The 19,966-nt window shown below is 33.6% G+C and overlaps 1 protein-coding gene across 1 annotated transcript; it reads right to left on the bottom strand.

Annotated features, from left to right (window-relative positions):
• Positions 1 to 2,498: 2,498 nt before the first annotated feature.
• Positions 2,499 to 19,019, bottom strand: LOC107190533 (NADP-dependent malic enzyme). The gene is made up of 11 exons (XM_015579342.1): positions 18,888 to 19,019; positions 8,519 to 8,687; positions 7,873 to 8,031; positions 7,300 to 7,481; positions 6,237 to 6,546; positions 5,970 to 6,152; positions 4,913 to 5,138; positions 4,707 to 4,849; positions 3,978 to 4,272; positions 3,734 to 3,878; positions 2,499 to 2,998 (listed from the first exon to the last, which is right to left on the bottom strand). Exons 1-11 carry the CDS (start codon positions 18,911 to 18,913, stop codon positions 2,959 to 2,961), a joined length of 1,878 nt encoding a protein of 625 aa, XP_015434828.1. The 5' UTR covers positions 18,914 to 19,019; the 3' UTR covers positions 2,499 to 2,958.
• Positions 19,020 to 19,966: the final 947 nt, after the last annotated feature.

Raw genomic sequence — 19,966 nt, 5'->3', positions numbered from 1 at the left:
GCAACAGGTGGGAGAAAATTTAAGGGATTAATTGTACAACACTAAATAAGACGAAAATAAAGAATAACAAAACTGCCGTCGAGCCTGTTTCTTAGTTAAACTTAGTTCAAAAATATGGTAAAAACTGCTTGAAAGTAGGTAATCCGCAGACAACCAACAAGTACAGGTCTGTAGAAATTTAGAACGAGAAATTTAGAAATAGAGAAACGTAGACTAAATCAACGATATTAGTCTACGATTTAACTACTTTCATGAAGTTTTCATTTTAAATGCTTATAACTAAAAACGAAGGCATAACGGAAATTTCGTCATTCTTGAACGTAGTTTTAATTTGTCATGTACAATCGCCCTTTAAATGTTCTCCCCTCTGTTGACGAACACCCTGTATAACAAAAAATGGGATTGGAACGCGAGCACATCAGTTTCAATTACTTCCTAATATCCATCTATCGTGAAATAAGCTCGGGTCGCTTGGCTGAACTTGCTACCATATTCACGTCTACACAATGAAATCAAACAATCAAATTCGTGGCAGCAAACGTTATCATGAGTATTATACATATAACATAGACTCAATAATTGGCATTCTTGCTAGTTAACGATTAATTATATTATGACACATAACAAGCACATATTATGCACGAGTACCACATTTCTAAGGTTTCTTACGATTACGTCTTATACGCCATGCGAGACTCGAGAGTAAACTGTTTCTTATTCTAGAATGAAATATTAACAGCCAAGAGGGGCGTTTCTTATTTCTAATTTTATTATTTTCTAATTTTTCGTATTAAATTGCTGAATGATGTCACCCGTTCATTCGAAAGATAGGAAGACCGAGAACGTCTCAGGAATAAATATGTAATTGCGTCGATGTTTACGAGCGTAAACATTTTAATAATCCCTCGACATCTTATACGAAATATAAAATATTTTGTACATGCGATGTTCGGCACTTTCAAACGTACGATCATTACAAATAAATTTGAAAATGATTTCAGGTGGGATCGATGCCGAATCGATCGCTTCATTTGCAGATTACCCGCAAAATATTGGATGTCTAGTAAATCATGTCATAATCCAAAAATAGCTGATTTTCCTTTCAAAATTAAATTCAAGTAATTGTGTGTGTGTGTGAGGCTTTCTTTAAAAATATATCAAGCTTGAGAAAATAGTTTATAGTAAAGAGAGTGACATACTTCCGGTGGAAGGATAAATCAATAACACTAAAATTTATGGTGATATTCTAGAACATAAAATTGAGTAGAATTAGTCATGTTGTTATTGATTCTATTTGATTTCTATACAATACTCTTACATGATTTCTAATTATACACGCATCAAATTATATAAATATACTATAATGAATGGTGGGCGTCAAAAAGTTGCACGTAATTTTGAGGAAAATATCCGAAATTGTTTTCCACAATACTATAAACTTTTTGTAATTATTTTATTTGTGTAAATATGTAACAATTGCTAATGTAATAAATACCAACGTAAGTTCTTTCACCTTTCAAATTCATTCTGTATAGGGAAACGAAATAGAGTTTTGTACTACACCATACAAGAAAAAGATTTTTCTTAAAAATTATTAAATCGGGTTCATACTAGATCAAACCTGTAAAAACTCTTTCAAGAAAACGTAACGATCTGCTCATTTTGTAAAACCAAAGCCTCGCACACAGATGTTTCTGTTATACTTTCAACTTATTTTTATGTAAAAATTAACAGCTTGTGTCATGAATTACAGTTCACCCGGTGTACAAAAAGAAAACATGAAACACGAAAAACCTTTCTAATTAAAAATCAATGCCAATTGTAAAGATGATACCAATATATATTTATTAACAAGCTGCAAACAGCAGTCGTTTCGTGCAACTCTTTTGCGATTTATATATTTATAAATAATCTTTATTTAAGCTCTTAAATAAAACACATATGGTTAGCAGAGCACTGTGTACAAGTATATAAAACACTGCAAAGTACAAGCACATTAAATAGAAGGTTTGCGTTTTGGAAGTTTTTTTGTCTTCTCGGGAGGAACTAGGAAGGTTTTGGTTAGTTCATTCAGGACACATCCATATTGCAAAGTATAAGCATGTTACGAAGTTTTCTAGTTTTGTGGAAAGGATTTGGGTGCTTCCAACTGATTATTTTTGGGATCATCCGTAAAGGTAAAATCGGCCCACCTTAAACACAATGAGAAATTTATTTTACATCCGAAATTCATTAGTTTCGCAGAGTAAAATTGTTAGGAGAGAACTCTTCTTCGAAGAACTAAAATTTCAATATGACAGAACAACAGAATATACACTCATTCGTGGTAGATTTTTGTATTCTTGAAGTTTTTCATTAGAACTTTTATTTGTATGATCGACTACTCGATCGAAAAATTTCACTACACAAATGCCGATTTATTAAATAATGTACATTGTAAAATCATCATTTACTACACTTGTTATGCTTCAGTCCATGAAGCAACGTATTACCGTTCATTTCGTGTTATACAGCATACTTGCGAAGGTATGCATAACAACAACAATTCTATAAACTCTCTTCAAATACTTTCAATGGTTAACTATCTATCACGTTTCTGGGGAATAAACTAGCGATCGTAATACATACTGCGTATAAGGATGAAGGAGGACATTCAAATACTGCAATGTTAGCATACAGCGATATTCAATGCTGTAACAATAGCACTATGTCATCGGTTCATTTGCCGTGCTTTTACACATCGTGCAAGTTACATTGTAAAAAGCACTGACATTAGTCACTGACAGAAGTAACAGTCCTTACAGCTAAAACTGTTTTAAACTGCACTGTTGTCTGTCTGCTATGACCTGTCACATATTTTTCAATTCAGGACACAGCAATAATTTTGTATTTTTTTTTTTTCGTTTAGCGATAATGGTAATAATGATAGCCTCTGAATATCCCGCTCGATGAAACCCGCTACAGATGTTTTAAATCGTGGCGGATTTCTACAGTGTCTCTGAAAAAAATTAATTAAGCTTCAGCGGCCTGCACCGAAGTCAGTCACTGACTAGCGACAAGCTGGTGATAAATAAATATTATCGCTAACCGATAACGGAACTACACAACTTTCAATAATAAGCCATTGCTATAGGAAGTTTAAATTGCGAAGAAAAATGTTCGACTTTTTTTCTATCGATCCTTATATTACATTTTTCTTAATAAATAATTACAGCTGTTTCTTTTTTTAAATGGCGATTATAGCCTTTTTCTTCGCATATAAAGAGAATATATTAGTGTGCAAGTATTACTATAGTAGTAGTAAGCGCTCAAGGTTAATTACGTTGCAGCTACTTAAAAATTTTGATTTAAAAAAAAACAATAGTTTTCGCAGTTTTCAAAGAGTAAGCACTATAGAAAATTATTTAGCCGTCACTACAACAAAAAATGCGAGAGAAAGGATTAAAAAGCCGCGTGCTACGGTTAGATAATCGTGTAGCTGAAACTACGACGCCAATTGTGGTATTACTGCAATCTTGCTTTTTTCTTAAACTCACTATTTTTCGTGTTATTGCTCTTTTCTACATTCTAACTGTTGCTGCTATTTGCTATTGATCAACGTGGCATTTCTTCAGTTCTGTAAACTATCTCTAAAACGCTTCCTACTATGTATCTAACATATTGCTGTAGTGGTATCGTGAATGCTATGGGGAAATTATGCTCGTTTACCTAGTAAAGATGTCAAGGTACTTACTTCTCTGGTAAAATACGAGGTTGAGCATAATCGCACGGCCAGTCGTAAAGGTTTGGCAGTGGACTATCATAGTTGGCATCGTACATTTTACTCACAATAAAATTCCGTTTGTCTTTAGGTTCTGGGTATTCACTAGCCAGTCCAGCTGAAATATAAGACAACGGTTACCACACTGTGAATAATATGTATGCGAATAAGATTTTAATTAATGTAAAATGGGTTTTCAGGTAGGCAGAGCACTTACTTTTCGCGTAAGCGTAGTCGGCAATTCGAATAGCAATATCTATCGAGCATTCACGAATTGTACCCAATGGTGGATAGAGGCTACCCATAGCAAGATCTTCGTCCTTTACATGATCGGCAACTGCTTGGGCTGAAATAAGGAATAAATCTTCCGTAATATGATGAACTCCGGTCGCGATAACTCCCAATGCAATTCCAGGGAATATGTATGCATTATTTCCTTGGCCAGGTTTGTAGACCTTCCCATTGTATTTCACTTCACCGAACGGAGAACCCGAGGAGAAGATGCATCTTCCCTGAAATGTAAACATTTTTTTGCAATATTACTTCAAGATTCATTTTTATTACATTTAGTTACTTTAAACGGTACTATTCTTTCAAAATACGAAAACAGTAGAGCCTCCCGTATTCGAACACCCTAACATTCGAACATTCTGTTTTCCAAACCGAATATCTCTCAGCAACAGATGTCTTGTCCTATTGCAAATATGTAGCGTGTACGTACAATGCATGTTTTAAAAATTTCTCTAATTTAGTAGACAAAAAGATATGAAATTCATAAATATTTAAACAGTCTGTCAATTTTCTTGATCTCTATTAAAGTTGAGGAAGTATAGTATTAGTAAAAATGGTTGCTTGGATACGGTAGGCTCTACTATAGTTGGAACAATCACTGTAAAACATATATTTTTATCTTTTTCATTATAACACTATTAAATAATTTTCGTACATCCGTGTAATCGTAAGCTTGTTGAGCCGTGCACTCGGCTTTGCTAGTTGGATTGCTCAGCGCAAAGATCAACGGTCTCTCGTTGTTCTTGGCCATTTCTTTCAAGACTTCAGGAGTGAATGCTCCCGCTGCTGCCGATGCGCCTGTTAGGATATTTCTACTTTAGACAGAAATCGATGCATGTTAATAAACAAAGGGTTACGCACCAATCAGAACGGTTGGTTTTACTTCTTTCACAAGCTCAAGCAGTGACTTCACCACTTTATGATTTTTCGCGTACCAGACCTTGTGCCCATCGAGGTTACCTTCCGGTCGTTTTTCAACGAGCAATCCGTCGATATCCATCATCCAAATATTATCGCGAGCCTCCTGTTCTGTACATCCATCCGCTTCCATTGCTTTAACGCAAAGGTCAGCTATTCCGATAGCTGCCTGCGAATAGTAAAATAAATTTTACTGAAAGTATGATGACAAATCAAAGCAGAAAGGGAATTGCTGTTTTAATGAATCAAGTTGCAGTCTAAATTTCCTCTACAAAGTGTGCTACACGTTCTTAGCTATAAATGTTCTATTAGTAACAAAGGAGAACACGTTACTATTTTAATCAACCACACAGCAGGAAATGAGCAGTTACATGCACGTATACATATACATATAGGATGTGGCAGTACTGTTGGTATAAATACATGTCACCTAATTCCTGTCGAAAAAACAACGTCGAAAACATAAAATGGTATATTCTTATTATTGTTATATTTTCGAAAAAATGGAGTTTCAACATTTAATGTGTCTTGCCTAAGCATTTTATGTATTTATACGTTTTTTATCATTCGGTAAAATGCAATAGAATAAAACTTTAATTTTTTATTGAGTTTAACTATCATCTAGTGTTTACCTAGTAACACTATTATTATCGGAAACAGACGTCTATTTCATTCTTACGTTTATTTATAGATATGATTTTGCATAAATATCCATAGTCCACTAATGGTAGTCAAATGTATGTGTATTAGATGAATTTTCAAAATTCATTTTATGTCAAATTTATTTGTCAAGTTTAACCAATTTTTGCACAAGAAATCAACTCATAAGGATATGTACTATAAGTATTGGCGCACCCTGTACATAAAATGATGGAGTTTCATAAACAGATCCTTAAAATATATTATTTCTAATACGTCTTAATAAAAAGTCGCCTTCCTGTATCAAGTCTCCTCGTAAATAAAATTGGCAAATTTGAAGTTTATTACAAGCGTTACATACCTCGCCAGCGCCTAAAAAGACGAACGTATTCTGACACATTTTTTTTTTCGTCACCCTCTTTGATGCTAAAATTCCAGCTACAGCAACCGCGGCCGTGCCTTGTATATCATCGTTAAATGTACAATACTTGTCACGGTACTTGTCTAAGAAACGAAAGGCATTGTGGTTTCCGAAATCTTCGAACTGTAATTATTAATAGGCGTGAGGAGTATATCGGGGTGGAGAAGCAAAGTCAGGATAAGAAATGGGCTTCTTTTGCCATCGTACTTGAATCAACACATTTTGACCGTATTTTTTCACACAGGCTGCCATAAACTCGTCGATTAACTCATCGTATTCCGCGCCCTGACTTCTCGTCTTGTTAAGACCGATGTAATGAGGATCGTTTCTGAGTTGATCGTTATTAGTGCCTACGTCAATGGTAATTGGTAGACACTGATGCGGTTTAATGCCAGCCAGGGCAGTGTAAAGAGCTAATTTTCCGACGGGAATGCCCATTCCGCAAGCTCCCAGGTCACCGAGACCCAGAATTCTTTCTCCGTCAGTTACACAAATAGCACGAACTGCTTGTTCAGGCCTGAATTTGAAAATTAAAGTTAACATAATTTATTCGTATAAACTTTTATGCGTTAAACAATGAAAAGTGCGAAATCATTATTTTGACAATGGTGTTCAACATTATATATAAATAAAATAATGTTTGGAAATGCGTAAATATTCCTAGAAAATGATTCATATATTCAAAAGTATTGGAATTGTTTAATTTTACATATTGTATATACTACGTTATGATATAATGATATGTTGCATAATTGTTATAGTTCTATATATATGTAAATGATTAAGGGGTCATATCACATGTTTACATAATTCCTATTATTTCTGTTATTTTAGAAAAACCAATTATCGTAAAGTTCTTTCGCTTCTTCTCTATAAACTGTAATGTATCGACATGATACTTTTGGAATCAATTTTAAGTGTATTGTATGAGTATAACTAACAAAATGAAAGATGAAGAAATTATAACATGTCTGAGTGTTATTGGTAGAATTTTCGTAGAGCATTTGTATGTTCCTGTTCCATGTACAAAACATCTGCACACATAAAAGGGGTACCAGAAATTGAGTTAAGAATACAGCTATCGACACATGTGCTCTACTTTACGCGAAAATTTAGATGGTACAATTTGAGGTTTCTAAATGATTCATGAATTTTTAAATTTAGGAAACTGTACGATTTTTGCTTTACATACACAAGTAAACAAGTGTATGGAATTTTTTATGTAAAAAAAGGTATTTAATAACTATGCTGAAGTTTGTATAGCACGTACCAGTTGTTCAGGATCTCATAAATATGGCCTTTATCGTATATTGTAATAAATAACCCACGAGGTCTGCGATAAATGACTCCAAACTTCTGACAGGCTAATCCCACGGTAGGCGTATAAACAATTGGCATCATTTGCTCAATGTTCTCACTTAGCAGACGGAAAAATAATCTCTCATTTCTTTCCTGTGGCAAACAGCATATTTTGAACATATAATTATTTCTAAATATATTTATGTTGTACAGTTAATATATTATGTGATATAGTTACTATAAAATGTATGTTGTGTTATAATTTATTATTTCTAATTAATTACATAATTCATGCTATATAATCTCCGTAGATTTATATAAATTTTAAAACCAATGCCAAAGATGAATATACCATCGAAATACTGAAAATGTACTAAAATTATGTATCAAGAACAAAAATTTAATTCACTATTACGCTTTGGGTAGTTACAGTACACAAACATACATATGTCCATATACATATATAAATACCCGTTTTTGATTAATTATTGAGGTTCCATCATAGATGTTAAACAGATCTATTTGATTTTTTATTTTACTTTACCTGAAGTTCCACGAGGTAAAGATACCGGTTTAAATCCTCGGTATATTTCATAACTGAAGCCTTGCACAGAGCCAGCTGTTCTTCCTGAGTTTTGAATCTCGGAGGCTGCAGACCGTGTATACCCAAGGATATCCTCTCTTTTAGAGTAAATGCCAAACCCTGGTCAATAGTACATGGTTATAGATAACAATTATAAGTATAACATTATTTAATAAAGATATCGCGTGTAGAAGACAAAAGGCGGAATCAAAGTCTACCTTTAACATTACAACTACCAGCATTAAATATATTAAAATGTATATGAATATGTATAATATACATATAATACGATATAATATACTATAGTATAATGTAAATTGTCTAATATATTAAAGGTTGACAGCAATTCCGACGAAAGCACCTTTATGACTTCAGTAATTATAAAATAAAAAATTTGAAATCCGTCATTTCGACGGATTTGGTAGTTCCAGTGTTAATTAGAAACATGCTGTAAATCGATGTAATTTTCAACACGTTTTGGTCACTCTAAGGGAAGAATCGTCAAATTGCTTCATTGTTTTCGTAAGTTTTTAAGTTTTTATCTACATATTTTTTACATTTTACGTATACTATTTGAGAGATTTAATGGAAGAAATGAAATATTCACCTTATTAAGTCGGGGATCCCTTAAATGACCAATACCCTTCACCATATTGATAGGGACAACGTCTCCTGAAACTTCGTGGATGTCCCTGTGTTGAACATCCTTCACGGCTGGGTGCGAGCATGGGAGAAGTCGCAGCCATGATCCTGCACAATTTCTACTACTGGTCGATCTAATGCGTAAACAAAACAAAAACTGATTGATTTTTGTTTATTCTTTACCCTAGAATGTTTTTCTTAATTCACACAGCGCCACGAAAATACCCTATGACCAAATGTATAGGATAACTTGATTTGTAATTTATGCTCACTATGATACGGGCAATGATTAAGTTTGTAACAACAGTAGTGACCCGAAGAATGCACCGAATTTAAGAGCGACAATGAGTACCCTTGGAGGCTTTTTACGTTTAATAAATATACCTTTCTGTCTGACATTATGACCGAGTCGTACGATTGTCTAAACCTCAATGTAGTGTATGTTTAAAGATAACTTCAAATTATCTAAATTATATCTTAATTTATAATTATATTATTTTCTGGATACAGTAGATTATGTGCTTTCGAAGACTTTGAACTGAACATCCTTTTGCTTACTTTTAATGCAAATACATGTACATTACCTGTTTTATAATGAAATATTGACATATTGAATTCAGCAGTACTTAATTTGAATGGAAAATAATTTGAGAGACAAAATGCTATTTACTACACATACATGTTTGGTTCAGAACTCTACCTACATATATCTATGACATATTTCACCTTATACATTTGGCAAATAGTGTAAATTACCTTACTTTGCTGCATTGGAATGAGAAACGATGTCAAATAAGCGGCGCTATTAAAAATTATGTATGTATTTGGTCTGTTGCTGATCTGAACGTCCTGGCATTTTAATCAGTATAAATATAAATTATATGAACGATTTCATAATAAATTATTTGAAAAATTTATATAATAACAGTTTGACAAATTTTATTTTAATTAATATGTTATAACTATGTAAAATAATTATATATCGTAAAAACGAATCGCTTTTCCTTTGTGTTTCGTAAAATTATTCTTCCTTGTTATCGAGGTAGACATTTCAAGTACGATAAAAAGGAGAATTCTTTGATAAAAGATATTGAAAACGAGAAGTTAAACCTTTTCATCCCAGACATCGGTTTGGAGGAACTCCAATTTGAAAATTTGTGAGTGTCGAGACAAAGATTTAAGTAATTTATCTCGGAGATGCATGATTTCTATTTTATTATAGGTTGCAACAATAGATGGTGACACAATTTGCTATTTCTCACTCAGTCTATTTCGTTTAAGTGGAGCAGTTAGTTTCTATCGAGGAATTTCGATGATACGATATAATTAAACATTATAACTATTTCACTGACACCACTATACAGACCAATAAACCACTGTAAACGCACTGCACATATTGTCGAGTGTAAAAAAGATGTGTATGTGGTAGATAAAACCTCTTTTAATTGAAAGATCAGATAGAAACGTTTCATGAATTCGTAAGATTGTTATATGTGATCGATTGTGTGGTAAAAGTATCTTAAAATTCAAACACAAGTAGAAATTATTTATTCATTGTCTAAAAAACGAGTACCATAAATAAGAAATTAATGTAGGGAGTAAGAATACACTGTGCAACATAAACTCTGTGACGTAAAAGATATACGTATAATGTAATAAAATTGAAACTTTCATAGTTTTGGAATAAATGAATATAATATACAATTCATTACACATATGTATTATGAAGAAGACGAATTCCAAAACAAGTGTAACTTCATTCTTACGCATCCTGAGACGTGCATTGCTTTGGCAATGTAGTTATAAATATCATTTTGATACAACTGATCTTTCTGGAAGAACTCGTTCATTCTCCGTAACAGATACATATGTATTATAGATATAAAATATAACGAAGGAAAACTATACTTAAAACTTCTTTTATGATAATAAAATTGAAGAATAATGCACCTATTGAAGGTATTTTGAATACATCCGAAAAAAGTCGAGAAAATCGATATTCAAACTTTAAAAGTGTCGTCAGTTTCAAATTTTTGATATTTCTTTCATCCTGGTAGACACCATAGCCACACTCGTACTAACCAAAAATCTTTTTCCCTTTTTTAGTTTCAAATAAGTAGTATGGCTGGCATCGTGTCAGCCAATGGGACACGTTTTTTAACCTCTTCAGCGACAAATTTATTAAGACCACAACGAATATTTTTTTGTATTCTTCGACTGTATGTAATTAAAACATATTTATAAACATTAACGACAATCAATTGGTACAATGTCCTTTTTTGTTGAGGAATTTCCTAGTGAATGTTTAATTACAGTTTCTGAATTATGCTTGAATGAAAGGAAAACTAAACGTACGCATATGTGCCAGTATCCCTCAAGAGGTTAAGGAATCGTACCAAATGATTTATAATTCAGGCAATTTTGATTATTCTAATGTAATAAAGATTTTGAATATTCTTAAAACATAAATAAATATGTGTGTGAAAAGACGACACCAAAAACTCTTAACAGCATATAGAAGGGGCTACATGCTGTAACAGCAGATATTCAGGCTACAGCAATTATTTCATTCTTATATCGTATTTTAAAAAAGAATTGCCCACTAGCTGATTAATCGGCCCCAAGAAGTTATAGTCGACATATGCTCTGCCGATTATATTCAAATACCGCTACAAAATGCGGCAACTCACTTCGTTCATACGACGAATAAAAAAATTTCATTAATATAGCTCCAGTTACCTTTATTACAAAAAAGATTTCCAATTTATGATTATTCAGTATTGCAAACCCAAAGAGAAAATTGTTGAACATTGTTTGTCATACTTATTTTATTACAACTTGTTTCTCCGTTTTACAAAGTCTTTGTTGTGATAAAATTAAGAAATAATGACCAAAGTTGCCAGTTAATTCGTACTTATTTAGTTTGTTCCGATAAATAATAAGGTAATTGTTTAGAAGTTTGACTTCCTCACCGATTTCAATGACCTTGAAATATGTTGTCAAGGTCATCATTCTGAACAACTTTTTGGAGGTATACACATAAATACTTTCAATACTACAATCAGTAGGCATGGGTAGGGTTGCCATCCGTAAAGTCATTAATCACGGACAGAGAGCATTAAAACCCCAGATATTTCTACTTCAAACCCGGACACTTTCAACTATTTCTTACATATATTAGGTATGATATCCGAAGACAACAATTTTTGTAAATTATAGTATAGTTGTACAAAGTAGGAATTTAAAAAATACGCAAACTTAACTTATAACTAAAATAAACTAAAAAAAATTGGGCTGACACGCTGGGTGGCGGAGTAAGCGAGTAAACAACATCGCAGAATTGCACTTAACGCCCAAATGATCGCTGGTTTATAGACTTCTGAGGTACGTGCCAATTAGTACGTTCAACCGAGTGATTCATTTGTTGGAAAGTTTAGCGAAACACCGTCCGTGAGAACCGGTCAAATCCATTTGGCAGGATTACGATTAACGTCATTCAAGAAACACCGTGACTACTGCGCAGGACCGTTCATGGCGGGGGTGCAAAAGGTGCCCCGCACCTTGAAGCTGCAAGTGATTATTTTATTCAATTAATGTTATCTACTCTAAGTAAGCAATTTACGAGAAAATGTTACACATATAGCCATGGTGGCCAATTTGTGGTTTGCAGGCCGCACACGGATGTTTTAGATCCATACTGCAGCTCTCATATACTTGTACAATATTTTTTGATAAACTAGACACATAATACATACACGTACGTAATATGATATTTTTGTAAATTTCCTGACTTTCTTATACAGTGTAATATACACACAGATTGTAAGCGTGACTTGCAATTAATTCTATACCGTTCCAACAGAGGATTGCAACTCTCGAGTATTTCTGATAGGCAATATAGTAAATGCACGAATGAATGAACACTTAAGAGATTTCGTGATTATCGAAGTCGAATTTTTAAATAATAATAGTATTAATAAATATTTGGCACATGAAAATTAGATTTTATAACATTTATACCATTTTAGAACGTATAGATTTCAAGTTGAAAAATTGTAAAAATGTGATTAATTAAATTTAGAAGAAAAAATACAGATTTCACCAGTGAATAAACAGTAGGTACAGTAAATCTTTAATGAGTGTTCAAAGGCTCCACGGCACTACCACGGAGAGGTTCCCTGGTGTAACGCTGACTTTTTAACCCTTGGAGTACGGTTACCGGGTCTATTTAGACCGGAGTGTTTAAAAGCCGTATCTAACTCATCGATTTGTAAATATAATTTACGCCAGAAGTTGTTCATATTTAGTCATATAAAAAAGCAGGTGTTTTTGAATGATCGCGTTCGAAAGTATGTTTAGAAAGAAGGAAGAACAGAGTTTCATAGACGGATCCAGACACGACTGTCTCTACGAACGTTAAAAACGTCCGTACTCCGAGAATAAATGATGTTTAGCGTATTGGTAGAGCTTGGAATGCTGATGCTAATGATATTTGTGTCAGTCGCATATGGCCATTAGTTTATGAGATACTTAATATTCAGTGCCGAGGAGCCTTCGAACACTCAACGAGGATTCTCTGTATTAAGTAAATGAAATTTTCTAACCAGTGGCGCAAAAATTGTTTGAATATTAAACAAAAGATTGAACTCTACTTACTTTATTGCTTCTGTTACTACTAGATGTACTAGTGCATCTACCCTATATGGCTCCTATCCTCGCAAGGTTTGGCCACCACTATTATACATACACCCTAAACTAATGAAGTATATGGAACTCCCAAAAGGTGCTAATTATGATTATAAATCTTTACAAATCTATCCTATAAATCTCTTTAGAGTTCTACTTAAAAAGGATGTAAACATTCAGGGACTGAGTCTCTCGTAGTTGTATAATCATAAATGTATGGGAAAAAACGCAATAAGGAATTATACCATACATTTTGTACTGTTATTCTCTACTTTTTCCTTGTTTCCTGATTCATCGTAAAAATTTCCGAAACGAAATGTCATTTTAAGTCTGCCTTTGTAAGTTATCAAAAAATCCGGCTCGCAGCGTATAATTTTTATAATTTTAACTGTACTTAATAGACTGTAAACTTTAAATATCTGTTTTGTAAATTGATTTTTGAAATATAGACTCCCATATACCAGTACACTCTACCTACACCAGTGTTTTCCAACCTTTTTTGAATTATGCCCCACCTCAACGCCTCAAAGATTTCGATGTCCCCTTAGCATAATAGTAAATCATGTTCTGAAAAAATTTAACAAGGGCACATAAGTAAACCTGTTGTCGATGAGGTGACGAACGTTAATGATTTGCTAAGCGCCTCCCCTCCTCCCCCCAAGTATTCAAATTGCTCCTCGGTGAGGCGTACGCCCCCATGTTGGGAAACATTGCTCTAAATAAACGTATGCAGTAATCGGTTATGTAATAATATAGTAACTATCGAATTATTTTATTATTTCTGAGTCACTTAAATATCGGAAATTTGTATATATTCCTTTGAATTTGTATACATATGTAATATCGAAAGTCTTTTACTAGTCTAGGTACTTTTAGACATTATTGTATATGCTTGTGTATTTATAAAATGAAATTTTTTCAAATAACAAATATAAAAATCTACTTGTTAAAAAATAAAGACCCGTTTTTAATTTTGAAATTACATCTACAGTTACACATCCTCTTATTACCACCAAAGTATATAAGATAATTTTAAAAAAAGGTTTACAGAATTACAAATAGCAATAATTAAGAGAACAGAAAATATATTAAAGCAATCTTCGTGTACATAATTAAAAGAATCCTTCTACAAATATTATTTCTATGTCAATAGTTTACCTATCGTTACTCTCGTAATAAGATTTACGATGAGAATTGTTTCATGTGCAAGAAATTAATGTGTTGGCTTACTGCCCAACAATTTGCACGATATAATAAATTAAAAATATGATGGTACCGTGACAATGAAAACGTAAGAGAGGAGTTCGTATTGATTGAAGATATAGGCAATAGAAGAAGTTATGTAGCATATCCGTAACTCAATACCTTGTCATGTGATAATATATTCATTACTGTCGACTATACGTTGACATTTCAAAGCCATTGAATTACAATAAATGATACACGAACAGCTGCTACAATCTTCCTACGTGGATGTGCTTGTAAATTACATAATATGTAGTACATCAGAACACGGATATATTGTCGAAAATTCAATCCAAAAGTTATGCAACATTGTATATGGCTCTAGCAATGGCAGTGTATTGCAACGCCATGTTAGTTAATTACTTTAAACGATTAGGCTGAGTCACAAATATTTGTTATTTTCCTTGTTTATACAAATTACAGTTAACGTTACTTTATTACGTATTCTCAAGTATTAGTAAAGTTAGTAATTCTAACTGAATTTAAATATTTGCATTATTTATCTAATTTGTTCAGACGAATTTGATCATGAATGTCTCATTCCATATACAAAATAAAAATTCTTTTATAGTAAAATAAAATAAAAATATATGTTCAAATTAAAAATAAAGTCTAACACATATAACAAAATTAAATTAATTAAATAAGTAGGTACTAATTAAATGATTGAAAGAATTGTTTGAAAGATAGTTGATCAAATTTTACTGATTAAACATTTCAAAGTCAGGCAAGCAATTTTATTATCGACATACTCGGGAGATACTTTAAAAAATAAAATGCACCAGGCAGTTTATCATGCACTTAAGATAGGCATGATTAGTTGATTAGAACTAAATTGTAGATAGGAACGCAACATTGTACAACGAGTAACAATCAGTTTGATCTGGTTCAACTAAAACAGGGGATTAAACTCGTCGTCGTGACAATAATTGATCGCGTTGGATGAATACGTTGGAAAACGTGAATGATTTCCGTTCCGAAAATTGTATAAGGCCAAAACATCTGTATAAGTCACGAAACAACATATTCAGAAGAAATACTACCCTGTAATAACAATTCCTACTTCATTTCCTAACGAGAACGGGGTAATCTATAATTATTTTGGTGGCACCCGGCCAGACTTATAGAAATATGTTCAAACAACTAATTCAATCTAAAACAAAGTCTATTAAGAGCACATAGTCGCTAAACTTTAATTCCTCTAAAGTACTCTTATATCTTATATTGTATTTTATATCTTGTCGTATTTGTTTTTTTTATGTAAAAAGGCAAATTCGAAGTATACTACATATTAGGTGAGTGCAAAAGTTTTGATGGGTTTTAATAATTTAATGAATTTATACAATTAAATTATAGTAACAAATTTATAATCTATCACAGACTGAGATCAACATAATAGCTTCACTAAATAGATCACAAATGCCTTTTACGTTTATTTTTATTTTTAAATGTTTTTTCAAGAGCTTAATTTCACTTTTATTTTAAAGAATAAAACCCACTAAATCGCGTCAATTTTTGTTCTAAACAACAATTCACTATGTTACATTGATATCGACACGTAATGTATTAACATAATTATTACTGTTTCTATAAAACCATGGCAATCATATTATAATCTGTAGAGAAACCATCTAAATTTTTGTACTGACCCAGTATCTTGTGATGATATGGAAGCTCTTTCTTTAACAACCACTCATTTGTTAGATTGGATTTCCCCCTATTACACAATGACCTTGATTGTTACAGTTTCTTCTTCATTGAATGGGGGTCCTACATATATGTACACAATGCGCGTGACATCAACTTGTTACGTGGAAGTACGTAATTTGTACGTATTAGATATGTATCGTAACAATTCAATACAAATATTTCTATTTAAACATATTTAAACATTCTGGTGTCTAAGCCTTTTATACATATTTGTTACATATTTACATGCAATTTCAGGCATGAATGTAATATTTGTATTAGTATTTCTGCTACTGGTGATTAAATTTATGTACTGCATAACATTTTCACATTATTAATTTAATATTAATTAATGTTACGTAATATTTTTAAATAAAGAATTGATTAAACAATATAGATTAAATTAGTTTTTTTGGAGAATAAGTCGCTTGAATAGTAAATACCAACGTGCAGTTTAATTTGTGCTTATGTTGGACCGTTTCTCAATTTAAAGTAGTCAGTAGTTTAGTCTTTATATGAATAATCTGTGCATCTGTGCTAAACGGGCATTATTCTAACTTCAAATCATCTAATGCGTATTTTAGATTACGCGGTATGTAAACATTACAAAATTCCTTCTTTCGTCCTAAGTAGCAAAACCACGTTTAGCGTACATTATGTAAGTTGGTCGATTTTACGTGTTACGTAAAGCACCAATATAACTTTACCGGCATGAAGTGACACGAGACGTGAAGTAGGTATGTCGTCATTTTCAAAGATTCCTTATGACAAATCGTTCGTAGCGCAGAAAACAAATGTGGTTCTGCGTTAAGCTGCCTTTACTATCGCATCATCATAAAACGCTAAATTAATGATAATGAGTTATTACAAGAACACGTGTTTTCATAAATAAGAAGAGTCTCAGTATTCAGGGGGTGTTCTAAAACATGTCTGATCTCTAAAAATGTAAGGAGTATAAGATATTCAATTTTAATTGTGGAAAAAACCATACAAAAATAAATTAGTGTAATAATTTATTAGTATAAAATTATTAATACAATAATAATTAATTGCCTACGAACTAAAAATAACATTAATTACTAATACAATAACTTTATTCATATATTTCATTTAGAATATTTAAATATTAAGTTTCAATTAAATAGTTGTATTTTGAAATAAATATTGATAATGTTACTTTCAATTGATACATTTCTTACCCTAATCACTTCAAATAATTTCTACGTTCCAGTCATCCTGAACCATTTATAGGTCACGTGATATCAACGTATATTCGTTCTCCCTTAAATTTTTAAAAATATTAAAAATATACATAACATAAGAGAACAGCAACCTTGATGTATGATTAAAAAAATAAAAAGGGAGTAAACTGTTTACACCATACCCTTTACTTCTGTCTGTTACTATGTCGTACCCTATTGGTGCCACGCTTGTATTTCGAAACACGTATGTAGTTATTTACTGATGTACATAAACGTATCGTAAAATTAGTGTACTCTATAAATGTTTGAATGGCGCGTCGTGTTTACGAAACTCGCAATTAGCAAGTGTGTGAGGTAATAGAGAACCGTAATGTCATGTAAACAGAATGCGTTATTAATATCGTAACAGAATTGTCATTTATTAGTTTGTTCAACGAAGAGAAACGGAGAGAATACAATCTTTTTGAGAAGTGTCTGAGATATCTCTGATAATGTCACCCAAATAACTCAGCAAATATAAACTCGTTTTTATGTCTCTTTTATAACAGATTCAAATCATCTAGTATAGACAATCGAATTTAAATAGAGCACATATCATAAAATGAAACGAAGTCAGAAGACTCCTATTTAATGCCACTCGAAAAAAAACGATATCATCCGTTTCCGAGAACTCCCTGAAAAACGCACGACACCATGTATGTTACGAAAATAGATTGATCCGCTGGATATATTCGTTTACGAAAATGTAGACATTACCAGCTGCCGAAACGATGGTCCCAGAACACAAATTTTAACACAGCTTCTACGATCAATGGAAAACATTACAGTAACAGGTGCGCAGAAACAAAATCAATAAGAAAGCGTCTCCTAGTGTCGAATACACGACTTGTCAAAAGCAGGAAATGTAATGGAGCATGTTCAAAACCGTTCAACGAGCGGATCGGTTTCGTTTCACAGCAGGCGGAAAGTTCCACTGGACGAACGATCTCTATTTCCTCGAATTATTCGGCAAGCGTGAACAGGCACGTTTCTAAAGGTCCATGCTTCGACGGATAGACAGGATGAAACAGGACAAAATTGAGAGGGGTGGGTCGGGAACGATCCTTACGGTCTTCTAACGGTAGGAGTCAGGTGTTTCGGGAGGAAGACTAAAAAGACGAACAGAATGGAGAACGGAACCGCCAGAAGGGTGAAAATGTTCTAATGCACCTGAACGTAAGCGCGATACGATTGTGTTTGGCACTGTCCCACAGAATGCACAAGTAACGTGGCCTGGTATCGATCCGCGACTTCTCCGCGCATTCCTATTTTCAGCACTGCATTGCGGCAGAAGCTAGGTTACCACGGCCCTTCTCGCGTATTCCACTAGCCTTTTTCCACTTCTCTCGCCGATCTGAATCGGCGCGCACGTGCGTGCTCTTATCCCGCACCGGTGCAGTAAAGACGGAATATGTTTTGAACCGAAACACGTCGCTCGTTACGCGGTTTTGTGGAAAAATTACAGGTACTCACAATATAGACCTTTGCAAGACGAACATTTCGTTCCTCGTGTGTTCACAGCTGATCACCTCCCACCCGACAGAATCGACGCGCGACTGCGCGTTTTCGGCTAATCGCGCTTACCAATGCCGACCCGTTTGCCAGCGCTCGACGCCGCCGCTCAGTCTACACTTGTATACCTTTTTCCTCTCCGACTTCAAGTTCGTCTCTACACAGCCGCGGCTTTGCATACGCACGATTGCTCTTTTACACAATATGTACACCGCACTGACACGCGCGCGATTCACTCATCAGGCGGGTGTTATAGCGTCGATCGCGCACCTCTCTTCCTTGCCAACCTCCGTTTCCGTGCAGATGTTAACCCGAATGACCGGGAGGGATCAGTGTGAGTGAATGGAACAGCAGGGACGCTGTGTCCGACGAATCGGTTGCGAGGACTCCCGAACACTCCCGATGGGGGAGCTCACGTATACGTGAGCATTGTTTTGCAGCTGTGTCGAAATGGACCGTCGCGACGCCTGGGCGTCGAATTTATTAATCACGTTTCCTCCTTGGACTTACTGGTACATAATTCGTAAACGTAGGGCTGATGATGTGATCCGTTGTTAGTACAATAGATTGTGTCTGTACGTCTTTCTAGTTATGATCTAAGATTTATTTTTGTCCTTTGTTGGTTGTTTGAACGATTAGATATGAATTGTATTGAAGGTGGAACGAATAATACAGGGGTGAAATTGATCGATACATATTTAGTAATTTCGAACATTTTTTCTTCATTTGCTGAATATTCATGAGGTAATATTTCGACAGAGTTTCACATTGTACAGGTAAGTCTCGTGAGATGCGAGGTGAATATCGTAGTACCAACATTTCCTGTTATGTGTCGCTACTTGTCCGGTAATGGATGCAAATCAGAAGTTTTTTTTAAAATCTTCATGTCAATTCTAAACAGGTAATAAAATCTTGTCGTGTTAAAGAGAGTGTGTAACGAGGTTATTAAAATTTTTTATAGGACATCTATTTAAACGCAGAACAGTTTTACATATATTTACATATAAGCACTTATTTCCATATCCATTAGTTTGCTGGAA

Source organism: Dufourea novaeangliae, unplaced genomic scaffold, assembly GCF_001272555.1.
Source record: "Dufourea novaeangliae isolate 0120121106 unplaced genomic scaffold, ASM127255v1 scaffold187, whole genome shotgun sequence".
In the NCBI taxonomy this organism is placed as follows: domain Eukaryota; kingdom Metazoa; phylum Arthropoda; class Insecta; order Hymenoptera; family Halictidae; genus Dufourea; species Dufourea novaeangliae.
Note: the sequence above shows the minus strand (reverse complement) of the source record. Positions and strands in the feature narration are given on the sequence as shown.

Excerpts from the sequence above, each read along its gene's own strand:
- LOC107190533 (XM_015579342.1), bottom strand. The coding sequence starts at position 18,913 with ATGTTCGTCTTGCAAAGGTCTATATT. Across the intron at positions 6,153-6,236 it reads GTCAAAATGTGTTGATTCAA|TTCGAAGATTTCGGAAACCA; the intron begins GTACGATGGCAA and ends TAATAATTACAG. Across the intron at positions 2,999-3,733 it reads CCTCGTATTTTACCAGAGAA|AGACACTGTAGAAATCCGCC; the intron begins GTAAGTACCTTG and ends AATTTTTTTCAG.